The sequence below is a fragment of the Siphateles boraxobius genome, unplaced genomic scaffold, assembly GCF_051911475.1.
Source record: "Siphateles boraxobius isolate OS27281-9 unplaced genomic scaffold, OSU_SipBor_1 1, whole genome shotgun sequence".
Classification (NCBI taxonomy): Eukaryota; Metazoa; Chordata; class Actinopteri; order Cypriniformes; family Leuciscidae; genus Siphateles; species Siphateles boraxobius.
The window spans coordinates 3,410,001-3,430,757 of NW_027508699.1; the positions used below are offsets into that span (position 1 = coordinate 3,410,001).

At 40.1% G+C, this 20,757-nt stretch overlaps 1 protein-coding gene and 1 non-coding gene across 3 annotated transcripts in view; one reads left to right on the forward strand and one right to left on the reverse strand.

Annotated features, from left to right (window-relative positions):
- Window positions 1-2,637, reverse strand: part of LOC143751967 (uncharacterized) — a 2,714-nt gene extending 77 nt beyond the window's left edge. The window contains exons 1-4 of one of the 2 annotated variants that reach the window (XM_077244947.1): window positions 2,403-2,637; window positions 1,485-1,679; window positions 1,322-1,401; window positions 1-1,033 (exon numbers count right to left, since the gene is read on the reverse strand). The exon at window positions 1-1,033 is cut by the window's left edge and continues 77 nt beyond it. In XM_077244947.1, coding sequence (XP_077101062.1) covers window positions 64-1,033; window positions 1,322-1,401; window positions 1,485-1,487 — 1,053 coding nt within the window. In that variant the 5' untranslated portion in view covers window positions 1,488-1,679; window positions 2,403-2,637 and the 3' untranslated portion in view covers window positions 1-63. Of the gene's footprint in view, window positions 1,034-1,321; window positions 1,402-1,484 lie in introns of both variants that reach the window. The other variant, XM_077244861.1, reaches the window with a different exon arrangement.
- Window positions 2,638-20,161: 17,524 nt separating this feature from the next.
- Window positions 20,162-20,280, forward strand: LOC143741571 (5S ribosomal RNA). The gene has a single exon (XR_013205143.1). It is a non-coding gene; the product is annotated as a 5S ribosomal RNA (ribosomal RNA).
- Window positions 20,281-20,757: the final 477 nt, after the last annotated feature.

A 20,757-nucleotide genomic window follows, 5' to 3' on the forward strand; every position in this document is an offset into this window, starting at 1 on the left:
AAGAGAAATAGAGAAGAGAAATTAACAGCATTCTGTAAAAGAAGCGTGACAGGCCATCAGAATCTAATTACATAGGGAAGCATAGAGGTAACAATAAAAAAAGAAATAGTCAATTTTTTCTTTCATTGTTTTGGTGATTTCATTGTCTCTGGGAATCCTCTGAATAAACATGTCTTCCTGTGTGTAGACAACAAAGTCACACCAGTCCAAACCAGAAATCAACATCTGGCCCTGGACCTGCCAAAAGTACGAATGAGATTTCCTTAATGTGTGTGTGCCCTCACTGATCTTAATATATGGGCAATCAACATAGCTTGCTACATTGGGGCATTTAATCTCAACAAGGCCAAACACTGTCTGCCCCTTTGGATCATACACGATGCCATCAGGTGATGACCCCATCCAGGGTGCGTCAGGGTGGATAAGGAAACCACAGGGATAGTGGTTAACCTCCCTTACTCTGCAGTACTCCTCTACAGCTGCTGGTTCCATGTCAAGCCCCCTCCTCATGTCTGCAGTCTGATGGCTAGGTCTCAGAAGTCTTTTGGCAAGATTTTCGGCAGAGCTCTGTGCCCTGGTGTGACAGACCTCTCTGAATTTTGAGGAGGTGATGCGGGGCTGCCTTAGCTGGTGCCACTCAATGCAGGAACTCTGCTCTTTTGTGCTGTTGGCAATTTTGTGTGCTGTCTCTAATGTTGTTGCCAGGGACATCATGTGGTGCTGCTGATGTTCAGTGCAGACAAAAGAGCAGGTAGAGGGTCCCAGCCTGTAACCCTGAAGTGGCAGCTGTGGGGGAGAAGGAGCATCTGGGTGGGGACAGGTTTTTGGAACTCTTTTTGCTGGCATGTGATAAGACAACACACTTCCTTCTTGCACTTTTCCAAATGCAGAGTCAACCAGAGGAACATTAATGTCCATAGCCATAGTTGTTATCAGTGGAGCCGCATCACTTGGAAGATCATGGTAGACTTCATCCACCCTGAGTGTGGAAAGTTCAGGCAGAGCTGAACTGACACCCTTATACAAGTTGCTCCTATGGAAAAGACACAATATATATATATATATATGTTTTTAAATGAGCCATAAAGTAAGTTACATATAAGTTGAACGAACAAACAAAATAAAAAAATAAAATAGGCTTTATTTTTTTTAAAAGCCATTAGAGATGGTTAGGACTTTCTTGCTTGAACAACTATCAGTATAAATACTAACAATGGAAATTAACATACAATGTGTCTCATATGATCAGATGACTACTTTATTTGAGGTCTCACTGATTATAACAGAAAATGTCTTTAATGATAATAACAACAATACTAACCTGATGCCTTCCACCAGTTTTCGTTCCTTGGGTCTGGCTGAAAGAATCACCATGTCATTAACCAGACCAGGTTTAACACCCTGCATTTAAACAAAAAAAGGTTATCAATAAACAGAAATATCCATAAATAGAATCAAAGTACCCTGTTAGAAACATTAGTTACCATGGTTCTTGGCTTATGCCATTTCTGTTCAGTCTCTGTGCAGCTGTGTGTTGGGGGAACAGAGGTGATTCTTAGCTGGCAATAATGTGCAGTCTGGTACAACAGTGCTGCCACATGATTACACAAAGCTGTACCTGCCACACAGGTACACTGGCAGCTTTGTAGCTGCACAGGACGGGCATCCCTAAGCACAACCTGAAAATACACAAATCTGTTACAATAGAATAAAAGTGCAGTTTTTAAAAAGGAGAATGCATGAGTACAGTGAGAATGTTCGACAAAACAAACAAATAATATGTACCATCGACATATAAAGATGACATAAAAAACTACTAAATTTGTAGGAGCTAAAATTGTAGCCAAAATATAATTTATTATTAATATAATTATTTCTCACTTTACTCATCATCAACAGTGGACACAGAACGTGTGTCAATGCAGTGAAACAGAATTCAGTTTCTGTGAATCCCAGTGCTTACTAACGTACGTTACATATTTAAAAATCGATAAATATTCCAACACACCAATATTATTAATGGTAGGGTAAATTAAATATGTATTTAAAATAACCTTTAGTAGGATTATGCGATGATTCACAGAAACTTGATCTGACGAACGGAACCTGTCTCATGAAACAGCCTGCACTGAACCTGCAGGATAACTTTCCCTTACGCTCAAGCTGTGAGGCTTTTGGCTTTTCCTCATTGATCTGTAGCACTCAGCCCTAATGGTTACCTCTCCTGTACTTGAATCCTTGTTTGAAACTGACATTGACAAAGGCGTTAGGAAAATTAGATGTAATTGACACATAATAGTAGACAGACCGACACAGACACATAGCCTACGTTACACCTGCTGCGCTAGCTAGATAGCATGCATGCTAAGGGCATGTAAACACAGAACACGTCCAGATCTTACCTTCAAAATTGTGGATGTAGCTCGAAACGTACAACTTGAAGCCCTTCTCCTTCTTGGTTGTCGATGTATGACACAATGTTTGTATAATTCGACTCACGTCGTTGACCGTAACCCTAGGGACATCTTGAAGCGACCGAGTGAAAAACGCCATAGTTGCTATTGACGCTACGTGCGCCGGCGACACCGGATGTGACTTAGCTGGCTGACTTGGAATGCGGAAGAGAGTGTGCATATAGCCTATTGTAAAGTCACACACACACAAAGTATTTATTTATGACGTTACGGCATTTAATAACAACAGGATTGACACCCGGTAGAAAAGAGATTAACATGTACAACTAACCGCCAATTCTGTCCCCCTCGTTAATATTCTAATTTAAACCGCAACACACATATATGGCAGACCTGCCTGCAGCAAGCAACAGTTAATTTAACCTTACAAACGAACGTGAATGTTGGATTATGATTTTCGCTCACTCAAAATGGCCCAGGATTACTTTAAAAGAGAGCCTTCATTTAACGTTCAGCCTCCAAAAAGACACCACTGACCTGGCACATCAACACGTTAACATACACTGTCTTAACCACAACCGAACATTTAACAGTTAACGTTTATGACATTTAACTTTAACGTTAACTTCTATGACATTTCAAAATTACCTTTTACACGCAAAGTGGAGCTGGGGATGAAGATTTTGCTCGTTCACATTAACGTTACAGAGAGGAGACGCTGTGTTTTTTTTCAAACAGCAGTCAAACTCCCGCTCCAAATAAAAATACTGACAATAGTTCTGTAAATTAACAGACCCATTGCCACAAAAAATGGAGAAGCGGGACATGACCAAATAATGGATGATAATTTGCCCTGACCTAATATTACAAAAAACAACTCACACAAACCTGGTCTGTTTTAAATCTTCTGAGAAAAAACAGCTCCCTAACCAAGCGCTGGTTAATAACAGCAGCTCACGAACATTAAGTTAGCAATAGCCAACTGAGATTCAAAATGGTATGTTACACACAATGAACCCAGACAATATAACATTTAAAACTACTGCAAATAAAACAGTCACTTGGATAACGTACATTTTCCAAAACAATTACTGACCGCTGAAAGGCAGACCGTTGCAAATTATTTTTTGACACTTCTTAACCTTATTACGTCCGTCTCTGGCCACGGCAGCTGGAGCAGAGATCAAAGTCCCATAATGCAATTCGAAACGTAAATAAACAGAAATACACCCGTAAATCACGTTCTATGGACAATTTCTGTAAAAATATACAGTAATACAACTGTTAATAAACAGATATTTCTTAGAGTGTAGACAACAATACTTCTTCTTTTCTATTTTCTATAGCAACGTATCCTCCCTACTGTCTGTGTAATACTATAACACCATCCCTGTGTCACTGTCCCATCTAGTCGTTTGCCACTTATTTATGAACTTTTTATTTAGAATCGACGTTCCCTCTTTTTTCCCAAAGGTATTTTAACATCCACCTATCTCTTGTCTAGTGCTACTTCTTTCTTTTTTTCTTCCTGCTAGTTTATCAGCAACTTCATTACCAGATACTGATCTGGTACCCAACAAAAATACACCACTTTGTCTGATTTTGCATGTATTATACTAATTAAAGCTGAAGAAGAATCTGAGCATATTACTACTCTTTGTGGGGGGGGGGGGGGGGGGGGACCACTGTTTCGGTCAGAAGATTAACATTCCCGAAACAGTGAAATCTGCCCACAAAGAAGGTGCTCACCAACATGACAGATGAAAGAGGAAATAACCATCTAAAATCCAGAAATAAAAGAATTACGCCAAATTACAAAGTTTAAGTTATTTTTCCTGTTCTCGTTTAGCGCCGGTCTGGCCACACCCACCGGCATGCGCGTCATTTACATGGTAATGAACTGAATGTGGGAAACGCCCCCGATCAACAGGATAAAACTGGCGGCAAACCTTTGGTTGGCTTTATTGACTTTTCCTCACGATGGCACGCCACGCACACGAGGAAGCTCTTCAGATGATCATAGACAGTGAGGAGGAAGAATTCACTTGTTCCTCAGAGTCAGAAGATGAAGACGTTGATGATGATGATGAAGGCCTGCATTTTGAGGATCAGTTTGATCCAACACAGGACACATTTTCTGAAGAGTAAGCCATTTATATTTATTTCAGTAATTAGAGTCGCATATAGCTGTTTCAGATTAATATGGCCAGACGGAAATCTACCAGTTTGTAATATTCTGAGTGAAATGTGGACTTTTAGTACATCTAAATGCCTTCCAAAACAAGCGTATACATGTTATAATCTAAGAGAGAGAGAGAGTTACGCCAAATTACAGGAGAGAGAGAGAGAGAGACATTTAGCAACAAAGCTTAACTGTTTTCAAACATCTGCTGAGGTGTAAATGTTTTGAATGTGAATAACAGAAGCGTGTCGACGCCCCATCAACAGCCAAAAATCGCGCGACCGTTTATCCATTATTTATCAATGACCCTTTTCACAAACTGCGATGATAGTTTTAATGGTGATCACATTAACACTTTGCAGGAGTTACGATGCTGATTACCATTAAAACTAGTCATCACAGGCTGTGTGATGAATAAAAATATATATACATTTATTATTTTAATTTATTTTCACTTTATAACTATAACTTACTTTGTTAATAAATTACCGTTGCATCAAATTACAAAAAACTATGGTGTTTCTAATACTGCCGCTGTGTATGACCATCAAATTAACATCTTTCTCTCTTCTTGACTGCCTTTATCAAACTCTCTCTCTCTCTCTCTCTCTCTCTCTCTCTCTCTCTCTCTCTATATATATATATATATAATTACTTTTTTCTTTGTACTATTTTGGAAAATTTGAAAACACTATTGTGATTTTTATTTTATTTCTGTTGCTATTTGAGCAAATAAAAACACAAAAATATATATTTAATGTAGTCTCTCATTCACCAGTTAACCATTTTACCCAACTATGATGATTTTCTCTTCATATGATGATTTTTTTACTAATATTTGTGCTTGTACCTTTTCTTAGGAATGTGGTTCCTTCACGTGGACCTCACACAGGACGCAAACGTCGTTCAGTTTTCAACGCGGTAGAAAATCTTAATGAGTAAGTCCACGTTTACCCGTCATTTTACAAGTGACAGATTAATTTTGATTGCATATGTACTGTGAAATAATACATGCAAAGTATATGTGTATGGATGAATCTGTAAATAGCTTTTAATGAGACTGGGCAAAATATCAGTATAAGTTATTGATAATGATGTGGTGATCCTGTTGTCAACATGCTCACTTTTGTTTTCTCCCACCACAGATGTGAGAATGACAGTGACCAGATTCCTGTTTTAAAGGGAGCCAAGACTCTGACATGGAGAGAAGAGACTGATGTCGATGTGGCTCCAAAGTCTCTGAGATTCCTGCCGGCTCGGGAACCTGGGCCGCAGTCGAGTCTTGCTGACTCGCACTCTCCTATGAGTCTTTTCAAACTGTTTTTCTCAGAGAGCGCCGTGTCAAATCTGTGCCACAACACAAACGCTCAGGCTGCCAGGGCGCTCGCAAAGGGTCGCAAATACAGTTGGACAGATGTCAGTGTTGGCGAGCTGTATCGCTACATTGGACTTGTTTTCTACATGGCCACGGTGAAGATGAGCTCCATTGCTGACTACTGGCGGCAGGACAGTCTTTTCTCTGTGCCCTTTCCCGCCACAGTCATGTCTAGGGACAGATACCGCACCATTTCATGGAATTTGCACATGAGTCACCCAGAGGCAGACAAGGAAAATGACAAAAAGAGGGGAACAGCTGAACATGACCAGCTCTTCAGGGTCAGACCCCTCATGGACACCATCCGTCTTGCGTGCAAAACCTTTTATCATCACAGAAGAAATTTAGCTGTGAAGGAAAGACTTGTGACATGCAGAGCAAATGCAGGAATGAGACGATTCATGAAAGCCGAGCCAGCAAAGCTGGGCTTCAAGTTCTTTGTCCTGGTGGACTCGTCGAATGGATATACTGTGGACCTCTCTGTGTACACGGGCCAAAACATCTTTCCCACAGGCCGTGGGATTTCGTATGATGCGGTGATGTCTCTTCTGGACAAGAAAGTTTTGGGTTCTGGCTACCATGTGTACATGGGTGATTTCTTCACAAGTCCAAAGCTCTTAACAGACTTGCTTGCCATGAAGTTTGGCTCTTGTGGGACTTACAGAGACTATAGGAAGGACTTCCCACGGAGCGCATCTAATTCACTGACCAAAAAGTCCAGCAGGGGATCCATCCGGTGGATTCGGGATGGGCCTCTTGTGTGTGTGAAGTGGATGGACAAACAAGAGGTGTCTGTTTGTTCCACCATTCATGGTGCCTATACAGGAGACCGTGTGCAACGACAAGTGAAAGCACAAAATACACGGAGGACAAAGTCTTTTCCATGTCCTGCGCCTGTGACCGCGTACAACCAGCACATGACAGGTGTTGACCCGTCCAACCAGCTGTTGCAGTACTACACTGCACAGCACAACACCATGAAGTGGTACAGGAAAGTCTTTCTACACTTCTTGGATGTTGCTGCCACCAATGCTTTCATATTGCACAAGGAGCTACACGGCAACATGACACACAAGGCGTTTATGGAAGAGCTTGTTGCAGAGCTCTGTGGTGTGTCTGAGAAAGCAGATGCAGAACAGTCCAGTAATGACCATGTGCCGGTTCCAGGAGCCGAGCTGACCTCCGATGTCAGAAATATTGCCACTGTTGGTCGCCGCATATGTGTGCATTGCAAAGCAGTGCGTGGCAAGAAGCAACAAACACCATGGAAATGCCAGGCGTGTGACGTTCATTTGTGTCTTCAGTTAAACAGGAACTGTTTCCAGGAATGGCACAACGATGTGTGAGTGTGTTCAAACCTGGGTGCAAAAAAATGTGCCTTCAATTACACACCCTCTTTTCTTTCTTTTTTTGAATTTGAGTAAACTGTATACTATTTTTGTAAATAAACTACATTCAAATTGTGTGGAGTCTTTTTTTCTTTTCTCTCTCATATTAATAGACCCTTTAGAAAACGGATCAATATTTCCCCAGGTGCTGAATGCAGTATTTATGACCACTGGCACTGTCTTTCACACTGCTTTCATGAAACCAGAAAATCAAAGTAGCATTATTATTGTAATACAATCTGGGCTGAATGCAGTGCAGTGAGCCATTTTCCTTCTGGTGTAAATATCTGAAATAAGCACAAATGCAGACCTGCCAACCTGTACGCATTTTGCGTAGCCGTTACGCATTTTGAACTCAAAGTACGCTGATACGATTTGTAACTCTAAACTACGCAAAAACCTGGTGACCCGCCTCTTTTCACGCGCAGTCCTCAAATCAATCAACAGCAAATGAAGAAGAGTTTGACCAATCATAGCGCTTAGTTGATTTCCCAAAATAGCAAGCGGGGATGATTGACAGATGCGTAAGGCAATAAAGAATCCCGCTTCCACTCCCGTGGCCCGCCGTCTGACTGATTTGAGCGAGGACAGTACGGCTACAGTCACGGTAAAGTTACTTCTGACTCCTGAAGGTAAACGGGCTGGGGTGGATGTGGAAAGTTGAAATGTTGTATTGAGTTGATCTGGATTCGATTATCACATGGGAGTGATCGCATGGATTATATATCTCACTCAAAATACTCCGGCATTCATGGTCACTCAGATAAGAGGAAAACATCATTCAGCCATGCAAATTATAAAATGCTTAAGTAATGCTGAACAATAAATCTTAATAAAATTAATCGTTATGGTTTAGTGATTATGAAAGTTCTGTGATTTGTGGATGACTGATAAGCGCGAGTCTGGAGAAACAGTCGTATTTAGCCTACTCATTCTCATGATTGAGAAACGTAGTCTGCATGTGTTACATTATTGTGTTAATAACTAAAGTACCTAATTATGTTACATATTTATTTTCTATGAAAATTAGCGCGTTATTTACTTGCGGATAATAAAGTACCCTTGTATCAGTGCGCGCGAGCTCTCTCTCACAAACACTGACGCGCGCGCAGAGAGAAGATAACTAAAATAAAAATTTACGGGCTAAGTTTAAATTTATATTATCCACCCGTGTTTTTAAAATTCGTTAAATGACGGACGTTTACTGTTAACAGCCCTTCCTATATGTCGGATTCGTCTAACTTATACTTGATATTCTTTTTAGAATAAGTGATTCGTTTTGCTATTATTGGACTCCTGTCTATTGATTGTCAACTATTTTCTATAAATATGTTTGTATTGGCTAACGTTTATTCAGTATTGCGTGTCCTGTTTAAAATGGGCAATGTTCAAATGCAAAGACAGCACGTCACACAAATAAAAGCCCTTTTTTCTTTGAGATTTAGTATCATATTTGGATATTGGAATAATAAATTACAATTTAGCTTAAATGTACATGTTCTGTTTTTTTAGGGGTTTCTTAATTTTAGACTAGTTGACAAGCACACATTATACAATGCAATATTAATCATGGTTTTCAATATTAATCATTTAAAAATGGTTTTGAGCAGTATTGAAACTTTGGACTTTAACTGTAAATTGCAGTGCAAGTGAAATTTTCTGATTTGGGTCAGAAAAACTCAAACTTTAGAAGTTTTTTTCTAAAAAAAGAACACTTTTTAAAAACTTTCTAGAATTATGAAGATAGGCATGCATGCGGAATGCGTTTACATGCAAAGACATGTGTTTGTGTGTGTCTCTTGCATTCTCAAAAAATATATGCCAATATATAATTCTATGTAGTATTCTTATAGAAATAGGCTATAGGCCTATTATTTTGGGACATAATATCGAAGTATTGAAGTATTTTGGGACAGACTATAGAAGTATCATAAGACTGTAGGCTACTGTAGGAGGGTAAGGTAATTATAGAGATCATAAGTGACCTGGGCTAACCATCACTAAAAATCTTATAGTATTACTTGTATATGAACAGATTATGGCAGACAGGTGGCCTACATGATGATAAGAGGATTGTGTTCTCTGTGTGTGTGTGTGTGTGTGTGTGTGTGTGTGTGTGTGTGTGTGTGTGTGTGTGTGTGTGTGTGTGCATGCGCGTGCACTTTTCAGTTAATCAAAATTGTTCAATTTCCTTCTATTTTGCCGGACAGTGTAACAGTGGATCAGGTAGAGGATGAGTTCAGGATGTATCAAACCACCAGCTTTGATTCCAGCATCCTCAGGAAACGTATTGATGAGGCCTGGAGAGACATCAGCCTTTTGAAGAGGGGAGGCCAGGAGGTCTTCGCCAACCTCTCAACAGTCATGCTTGGAATACTAGTACTATTTCATAGCAATGGTGACTGTGAGAGCGTTTTCAGTCTTGTTACCAAGAACAAGACCCAATACAGAGCCAGCCTGAGCACTGATATGATCAGTGCTTTGGTTATGAAAAAGGTGAGCATGGCTGCTAAGGGGACTGTCTGCCACATGGAGGGCTTCAGCGACAGGCTTCTCAGGAAGGCTAAGTCCGCTACCTATGAGGCAAAACAGTCTAGAGCAGCTGCCACTGCCACAAGTAATAAATCTCAACAGTAAAATGTTTATTTAGAAAGGACATGGCACAGTTTCAGTAATTTTATCTTTCTTTCAATAGTTTGCCAGTTGTCAATTTTCAAAAGGACATATTTTCGTTTGTGATTTTGAGTTATTTATATGATGTTGAAGGTCTATGATAAGGGTCATAAACCTTTTTAAATTTTCACTTCCCTTTTGTCAAATGTCCAAGTTGAAGTGAATGTGAGTGATTGATGTAAATACATGTCATTCATTAAAAATGTTCTTGCTTCCTTCATAGTGGATTTATGTGTTGAATAACTAAATATGGGGGTGAGTGGGGAAATGACTATGTCCTATGACCAGGTGAAGTGATTGGTAAGCATTTGAACAAAATGATACACTATACTGCTGCCCAACCAGCCAAAATGACATCAAAGACAGTGGTAATGGCACATTTTTCCGCGTGGCTGCCGCCATGTTTATGAACCAGAACTTCGACAATAAATCAGTAAGTTGCTACTCAAAAAAGTTTTTCAAGGTTGGCAGGTCTGCAAATGTTAGGGCATGTCCAACATCTTCAGGATTCGAAGAACACGTTTAGATTCTGTGTGGTTTTAAATATTAAATGCGTGATGGGAGATTTTAGACCTCCAAACTATTGAGAAAAGAAATTTTCTTAAAAACTGTCGTTGCTTTTGCCAGCATAATCCATTGAACATCTTCCCAACGTTCTCTGTGGCATATTTACTGTCCATGTTACTGTAACCTGAGCACTGTGGCCTCATGGGAAGGCAAAAAGGAGAAAATTCCCTGCCAGTTTAAGCATCCTGTTCGAATGCTGTCAGTCACCCATTGTACATGAGTGTGAAAAAGAAAAAGGGTGGATTTAGAAATCTATCTATTCTATTAATATTACAGGGAATGTGTTAATTTCTCAGGTAAACAGTAACAGAGTTGCACAAACTGGAAAATTGAGGAAGTACTTCATCCCCTTTATTAAGATTTCTTAAGTTGAACCACTTTTTTCAGTACTGCACTGATTTGTCTGTTTTGTAACCAGAGACCTTCCCTTTGGATGATCTTAAATGTGGTAGCTTTGCATCATATAGGGAGTTAATATAATGGAGCCTGATTGCTGGAAGCTTTTAGTAGACCTGATTCTTTGATTTATAATGGGAATGAAAGCGAGGCTGTGAGGGATAGACATTCATCTCTTCAGTGGGTTGTACTGTTTTAGAATTTAATGTTTTTCTTGGATTGTTCTGCTGATGAAACACTGCAAAAATACCTGTCCTAGACATTTAAGCAGACCAAACATGACCTGTGGGAAAGAGTGATAGGAGCGTTACAGCTTTTTTACAGCTGATACGTCTATCCCTCACAGCCTAGCTTTCATACGTGTCCTGGCGCTGCTCTGAATAAGGCATATAGGCTGACTACACATAAGAGAATTGGACTGAGAAGCTCATATACTAAAAATGACTCGAGAAATCCTGAATTCCATACATCCATTCTCCAAACTGCAGCCAGTGTCTCAGGCAAGAAGAGAGAAATACCCTGGACAGATGGCCAGTGTTACGGTTACGATGTTACGATGTTCTGCTTTTGTTTTACTGTCCATTAAAGTTTGCTGCGTTTAAATTATGGTGTAGCCTGATCTGTCACTTAAGCACTTCTGACACACACAATACCTAAATAAAAGTGTAGGTAAGCAAATAGTTGAGTGGTTATTTTTACTAATAGCACTTAAGGATGGCCCATTGTTCTCGAAGGGAAATGATAGTTTAGATGGCCTTGAAACGCAGATATCAAGGTCAAGTTACACAAAAGATGCTTTAGACAAACAAATTAGATATATTGCAATCTACTTCATTTAGCTAGTGGAAGTTACTGTCATTTGCCTTGGTGTGACTTTTTGCTTCTTGCAGACAATAAAAGGCAGAGTACAGTAACTTTAAAATAGTTGGCAAAAGTTTGAGCTCAAGATTTTTTTATGTACATAATTTTCATTACTAAAACATCTAATTGCCAGATTTCCAGTGTCTTATACCTATAATTAGCTGGACAACTAAAAATCTTTAAAGTATTTTTTCTCAGTTCCACACTCTAGCGAGTTAAAGTAACAACAGGTAACTTTTCAACCTTCATAATATATTTCCAAGTCTCTTGTGATGGTACATCGACTTACAATAGGTTGAATGACACGTCTGCCATAGCCTGACGGGGTCTGTAGCGTTTTTAATCTTACTTTTAAACTTCGGGTTTCGGGTAGTAACCGGCGAACAAAGAGAACTACAAACTCGACTGCTTTACGGCATATACATCACTTCCACCGCCACCGCCGCTTCCTTAAAATCGCAGGGCTGTCAAGTGTCACGCATTGAGCGTGACAGTCACTGATTTCGGTCTTTTGTCACGTTCTCCCGCCACACATTGTATTTCTCACGCTGAAAAACTATTTGTAATATATTTAATATGTCGCAGCGTCCAAAACTCTGGCCGCGCCGCTCTCACTGTGGAACAGGCATGAATTCAAGCGCGTCTCCTCTGGTGTTGTTCGTCTGGTGTTGTTAGCCAATCAGAAAATAGCACTATTGTATCTGGGTAACATTTAACGCATCAACCAATGACACCCCGTAGTCTGGGCTGTTTTTTTGTCTGCCTGACTATGTTACGGAAGCTATCTTATCCTCCGTTTATCTTCATGAATCAGGTAATGATTTCCCAACTGTAGGGGGAACCAGAGAGCAAAAGTTATCTGGTGTTACTTTAAGGTCTTTTGCCTTTAGGGCAGAATTGTTGTCTGTGTGTGCGATTACAGCATGTGCTGTCTATGGCTTGTTTGCTCTCACAACACTTTTCCTTATTTGGTGGTCCCGTAACACACTTCTTGCCTTTTCTGTTGTCCGTGCTTTGCTGCGCTCACTTCAGGAGCTGCTCTTCCGTCGCATTTTGGGTCTTAATGAGCACAGACTGCTGCACGATCTTGACCGCTTTGTCCAAAGTCAGTTCATGGTCCATTTGTAACCTTTGGAAAACATCATAATCTGCAATCCCTTGACTACTCTGTCCCTCATTTGTTCCTCTTTGCTTGCACCGAACTCGCCGTATTCAGCCAATTTATAGAGGCATCTCACAAAAGCCTAAACAGTCTCTACAGATCTCTGTGTGCGCTGCGGAAACCGGCCCGCTCAAGTATAACGTTCCTACGGGGAAATGTTCATTAAATTTTCCAACAACAGTTTCATAATTATTTGCAATAGAACCTCGGAACGTGAACGATCCGAATATCGCTTCGGCATCTTTACTCAATGCATAAAGCTGCTTTTTCTTGTTCAGCCTCGTTGCGATGCGAAACCGGGAGAAGTGCTGGATCCATGCAGGCCAGGTTGCTGGCTGTGCGAAGTCGAAAGCTTTTGGTGCGTTTAACTTGGACATTATCCCACTCAAAACAAGGCGAACTTGGTTGTGGGTGCAACACACACCTCTGACACCATGTCATGAGAGGGAACAATGACATTATTTAACAACTATGCGTTTAGTGAACGTACTGATGAGCTCCACATTTCAGTGAACTGTCTAAAGCCACACTGCCCCTTTCCTCTGCATCCCAATATATATATATATATATATATATATGTGTGTGTGTGTGTGTTTGTGTGTGTGTGTGTGGAGTGCCTGCCAATACAGGTACAACATTGTGAGGTTGGTTCTACACAACACAACACTAAAATGATGCAATAAAATTTAATTTTACAACATAGTATGTAACATTAAACTCTAATGTACAAAACAGATAAGAGAAAATATAAAGGAGCAATTATTAGAGGATGACAAAAAGGGTTAAAAGTTGAAATTATTGCTCTGGGGTACACCAGCGCTCGTCAACGTCAAAAGGATTGACATGGCCAATCAAATCATTAGGGTTTACTGTTCACAGAAGCAGAGCGTGAATTCCATTGTGAAGCGGCAGTTTAAAGTCGAAACAGAGAATGTCTAATATGGGGAGAAGTTTCACTCGCAGTATACTGTACTTCCGGGTTCTGAACTGGTTGCAGTTCCACCCTGGCTCCATATGAGGGCGCTCACAGGACGAGTGCAGAATGAATGGAGGTCTATGGATCTATACCCCTCAAAATCCACTTTTCTCAGGATATAATTTTTTGTCTAGTAATTTGAATGTTGTTTTCGAAAGGAGATCCAAAGAAATTACAGAGGTGTTAGATTTTTTAGAGTCACTTATTTGCTTTAAAAAGTCTTTTAAAATGGCAATGTGGTCATACACATCGTACGACAAGGGATACTGCTTTACGGCAATCCTTCAGTCACTTTGGTGCTTTCGCGATCTGCACTTTCTTTTCTCTCGAGGCATCGACAACACCGCTGACACAGGAAAATCCACGTGCTAGAAGACTTTTCGTTTTGTTGTTTTAAAAGATCACGCCGAAAATACGTTAGATGCCACGATGCCATCAAGCTGTATCTCTGGACGTAATCAGTCCTTCACTGACCAATCAAAGTCCATTAGCAGAATGCTAGCGTGTTATGGGCAACAACAACTCAACCTGTAAGAAATCAGAAGGGCATAAGTACTTGTTCATTCAACTGTGGATCTATAACCCATGTTAAACTTGTGAAAGAGACAAATTTAGCCGTCTAGCCCCATGGACTCCCATTCATTTTGCACTCGGACAACCGCCCCCCAGTGGAACTCTGGTGGAACTACAACCAAAATTCGGTACAATAGGGCTTAAAGCTTCAGTAGGTAGCTTTTGTAAACAAATATTTGTTAAAACTGTCATTATGTCCTGAAAGTAGAATATGAGACAGATAATCTGTGAAAAAAATCAAGCTCCTCTGGCTCCTCCCAGTGGTCCTATTGCCATTTGCAGAAATACACCGCTCCCGGTCATTTTGAACGAGTCTTTTTCAGAGTCATTTCGTTCATTCAACGAACGAAATGACTCGAAAAAAGATTCGTTCATTTGGATGAACGAGTTCGAACAGGATCACAAACGAGCTGTGGGGGAATCATTGTTAGAAATCCAGTCTTACTATTGAATGGTCGTGCAGCACTCTTTCATTGTCCCCTGAGACGAGAGAAATCCTCTATTTACCTTTTTCACTTCCTCCTACAATGACGCAAAAATCGTCATTTTACGTCATTGTAGGAGGAAGTGTAAAAGGGGGGGGATTTCTGTGAAGACTACAAGCACTAATTCCCACCCTTTCAAACCCTCCCATAGGGGGTTGGACCTAATGCGCTAACAGACCTATCGCAGATCAGTGCCAGTGTGTTTGATTTCACCGGGAGAAACTTTTTGAAAATAGGGACTAAGGTATTGAATACGCAGGCGGAAGCATTATGGAGGATCTGGATTTTGACAAAGTTATGGTAGAAACGGATGTTCGTGGCTACCTTTATTAGCCACAGTATAGCGACGAGCAGCTGAGGGCTATGGAGGAACCGGAGGCGGCTGAAGCTACTGTCACCACAGCCGACGAGACGAGGACGAGGACCCCGCAATGGCTCGAGCTGGGTCAGATTGGTGGTGCCTGTGCTCCCACTGTGTGCCAATGGACACAGAACAAGAGTCTGTCTTCTGCCGAGAATTCCAGCGGTGCTACGTAATCGGAGGATGACACGGAACGTGTGTGTTGTTGCTCACCCGAGTTTCGCACCCCATATGGATAGCGGCGTCCTGGAGACCTACTTTAGAATACCTAACGTCAACTGGCAACGTCAGCCAAAGCCTACAGGGTCAAATGGTCGTCTTTCTGTAAAGTACGTTTATTCTCATTTTGTTAACACGCTAACGTGGCAGGTTCATTGCACAAATATCTTACAGTTAAGCTAGCTACTGTAGTGGGAGTGGTCTGCGGAGCTGAGCATTGCAATGCACTATGGGGATTGTTGTCTACAATCCACAAGCACTAAAAAGTCATTTTCTGCCTTTTATCGGCCAAGAAGGTCCCAAATTAGAAATTGATGATACTATTCTACTAAATATATGACCCACTTTCAATACATATTCATTTCTCCACCGGTGGAATGACCCTTTAAGATTAAACATTGACTTTTCAATTACCGACCATATACAATCCTGATTTTTGCAGTAACTCAATTTTTTTTTAAATGGCATTTAGGAACCAAACACATCAGTCACTTTTTAGTGATGGTGTATTTATTTGATTCACTGAAACCAGAGTATAATCTCTGATTATATTGTTTAATATTAAATTGTTTATATTTCATGCCAATCCTACTACAGAAATTTCTACTCTGTTATGGAAGAAAATGGTTTGTCAGAGTCATGAATACTCACACAGACATCAAGAACCAGCAAATGAATCTCAACAATGGTGACAATTAAAAATAATCAGATCAACTCTGAATGTCACAAAACAAGCTAATAAAGTCACAAAAAAGCTTTCTTGATCGTCACCATTGTTGAGATTCATATGTTGATTCTTGATGTCTCTGTATGCCTAATTAAAAAAAAAAAAAGCTAAGGTTGATTAGAGCGCTGCAGTTCCATTTTTCACCACAGCTTTTGCATAGGAGAATTTGTGGGGTGCTGTAGAGCTGGGGAGACTTCTGCTTTTTATCATAAATACATGCTTACAAGCATAAATCTAAACGCAACATTTTAATATCCTGCTCACTTTACGTCTTAAAATAGTCTAGAACAGGGGTTTTCAAACTTTTTGTGTGTGGACCACTATTTGTAATCAAGAATTTTCACGGACCACCTCATAATACACATAATAAAATATATCTACACAGAGTCCTTCCTGAATTAATCCGCACCTCTAAATAGGCTTACTAACATTAAAACTATAACTGGTCATCACATCAGTACAACAGCTTGTTAAAAGAAAGTTTACTGCACACAACGGCTGCCACATATTTAATTTATTTACTCAAGCGCCCGAGGGCATAATCAGGTTCATTTCAGGGATGCAAACATGTATGGTCAAAAAAGAGAGAGCTTATCGAAGCCCTCGCCCCGCGGCAAATATCCAGATACTTACATTGCCGCCAACCCCTGTCACTCCTATAGGCACATATAGTAAAATGAAATTCAAATAAAGTTTTAACAAAAAAGGTTTTATACAAAGATAAACCTCACATATTTCAGCCTTTAAATAATTTTTCACAAAAAAAGGTTTTATAAAAAGATAAACCTCACATATTTCAGCCTATAAATCATTTTTATAAAAAGAATGAGTCAAAAAAAGATAAATTACTTGACATTTACATCTATGCACATTAGCTTATCTTTTATTATTAGCTAATAGTAAAATACGGTCCGATTTTCCCGTGCCGTCTGTCGTTGCTATGCGCGCTCTCCACAACTTAGTTGTGCTTAGTAGCTAATAGATTTCCACCACCGAAAAACGCTTGCTGTAGTTCTGCTACAAGATACGGAGAAGAGAAAAACACCCGTAGTGTTTGGGCGCACGTGCATTCTTACATTCTTCATTGACTGAGCTTTCAATGTTTACGGAAAGGATTAAGCTGATTTGTTTGTTCTTGTCACATGAACTGCGGTGCGTTTGCGGCATTATGAAAAGTTGAGGTGTTTTCATCTCGCTGCGCCTAAAAAAATGAGTGCGTCACTTCAATTATGAGTGCACTTGCCGCGCGCCTACATGAAATAATGAACTTGAGAGCGCAAAAGACACGATATGTGAACGGCCCCTTGACGAGCTACCTCCAATCAAGCGACGTGTTGGAGACCCCAGTAAAAGATACGCACCAAGAAGAAACACTAGCGTTTCACGCTTGCGCGCATACTGCTGTTTTGGCGTGCAGTATTCGGATTTGCTTATTTCCTATTTACCTGTTTGGTGGAGGCGATTCAGAATTACTGTTGGTGAAATTATAATCAGACAAATATTTTATATAATGGCAAAATATTTGCCTCTGCCGCTTTCCTCTTCAGAGAACCTGTTGCTATCCACCGATCCATGTTGTGGTTCTAACGGCACTGAACTTGAACGTCACGGCCGAGCACCACTAGCCTATTTTAGTAATCACACAATAACCTGACAATTTAATTTAAATTTTATATCAATATAGGCCCATATTCTTGTTACTTTTTTTTTTTTTATGGGGATTCCTGGTAAAATGAAGGTAAAAAATATTATTTTATATTTTATTTTGCCTTTCCACGGACCACCTGCAGTACCCTCACGGACCACTAGTGGTCCGCGGACCACAGTTTGGGAACCACTGGTCTAGAAAATCGCAAAATATTTAATTTATTATTAATTTAATGCATATAGAGCAGTGGCGGTTCTAGAGGGGGGGCCAGGGGGGCCCGTGCCCCTGTGACAACAAGCTTGGCCCCCCTTGTGGCCCCCCTAAATGTGGAGTGTGAAATAATTTTTACAAAACTGTTTTTTTTTTTTGCTATCGTTGTTTTCGTTGTATGCATATTATTTTTTTATTATTCTATCTTTGTGGATTTGCTTGTTCACGTGACAATTCGCATCACATTCGCGGGAATCGCTGCAGAATAACGTCTGTCTCCTGCACGCGAGAGAGGAGAGAAGGAGAAAGCTGGTAAATGTCAGTTCAGTTGTAAGTTCATTCTTTATGTGCGTTATCGGGTGTGCGATGTGTATTGTCTATTATGAAATTGTAATCAATGTTTTAACTGTATACGATGCACTGTGAGCTGACATCGCATTTGTCTCTCTTCCTTTCACTGCTGTGTGCGGTTCATAGGTAGGCTATGTCCCCAAATTAGTTTGTCTTATATTTATATCATATTATGTTCTTATATTAGAATATCACATCAGCAAGAGTGCTGTTTTCCCGTGCACAATTGCAACTGTGATATTGATCTTATACAACAGTTAAATTAACAATAAGTTAACATTGGGCGTTACATTTTAGACACAATATTGTCAATATTGTTTGTTTTCCCTTTATTTCGCCGACTAGAATTTCAAAATGAAATCGTAGCAGAGTCTCAATGCAACAGACAGCGATGATTTCTTGACTGAAATCCGCGTTTTGAAGGAATCACTTGCTTCTTTCCCGAATGAATCAGCCGTTTGAACGAATCGGTTGAATGAATGAATCCTTCAACTCACTTATTACAGTGACTTGCCGCCGCCTACTGGCGGTTTTAGTTTCATATTTAAAGTACCCTTTAATTAAAACGTTAAAATTTGAAATAATTTCATGTTTAAATATTGATTTAAAAAAAATCTCATAGCTTTATTTATGCAATTGTGAATGGAGTGTAAATATATTAATGCCACTTCTGTGTCTCCTTTAGACTGCAAAGATGGATTTTGATTAAATGATTTAATTTGACTGGTAACAGTGGTACGGTATAATTATTGTATAATTAAGTATTATTGTATAAATAAATATAATTACTGTCTAATTTGTATGTTAGTATTTGACATAAAAGGTGATTCATAACTCTAAATAAGATAAGAAAGAATGTCCATATATAGGTGAGAATGCCCCTGGAAATCAATTTAAGGTGGCAAATTAAATTAATTAAAAATTAATTAAAAAATGAATTTCGGTCCCTGCTGTTAACTGACCACTGCATAGAATATTAAAAAAATATGAATATCTTTGTGAGTCTGCTGTCAACAACAGGCCTAAACCAGCCATGTCACCAGCACAAAAACACAATCAGTAAAATATCATCTAATCATCAAAAAAACATTGAAAATATTGAGATATATTTTTGTCAATATTGCACACTAATGTACGGTATGAATTTTGATTTCTTCAGGTTTTAAAAAGCCTTAAATTCGATTTTACAAAATTGAGAAAGAAGGACATCATGTCAGTTACTGTGACTAATACTGAATATGTAATGCAAATGTAAAAATATAATGGAAATGCAAATACATTGTTGAATGATTATAAACATGGTATTTTGCCTGTTAATGCCTGCAGTGCAGTGCAGAAAATGATATGACAACAATAAGGTCTAAATGCAACTGGCCCCTCTAACAGCACAACTGGCCCCAGCTTGGCCCCCCCAGTTGAAATGGTCTAGAACCGCCACTGATATAGAGGTCTAATGAATTAATATTTTGAGCAGCTGTATAAAGACATGAAAACGCTTTGTGGATGCTGTTTGTCTTGCAGCTGCAGTGTGTGTGAATGCGGGCCAAGACTCGTGTGCCTTCTTTAAATATCCCTCTATCGGCTGAGACTCTCGCTTACGGCCATACCACCCTGAACACGCCCGATCTCGTCCGATCTCGGAAGCTAAGCAGGGTCGGGCCTGGTTAGTACTTGGATGGGAGACCGCCTGGGAATACCAGGTGCTGTAAGCTTTTGCTTTATCAATTCACTAATACACTTCATGGCTCGGCTCCCACGGTTTTTCCTTTATCCTTTTCAATGCAATTGCTTCATTTATTTGTCTTTCATGCTGCTTTCTCTCTGGCTTCTGTCTGCTTTCGGTGTGGTAAAGGACAGCTCAGCCTCGTCATTCTGTGTTTCTCCTCCAGGGGGCGATCGACAGGCTTTTCTCTATCAGTCTACAAGCAACACACAACTCTGAGCGCTTGTTCTTTTGTAACCCGCTCCTTTCCTCGACTTCATTTAGGTTAGTTCTCCTCTCGTGTCTCGAGACGTTAGTTGTCGACTCGCCAGTGTCTGACTCTGCTCTGTCTGCCGGGCCGACCGTGCCGTGTGTGATACAGCAGGGCCGGAAAGAGAAATGATTAGTTCATCTTTCGAGTCTCGAGTTCGGGTTCGGACGGGTCCGAATCTCGAGTTCTTCCTGTCAGTACATATAGGCTATGCTG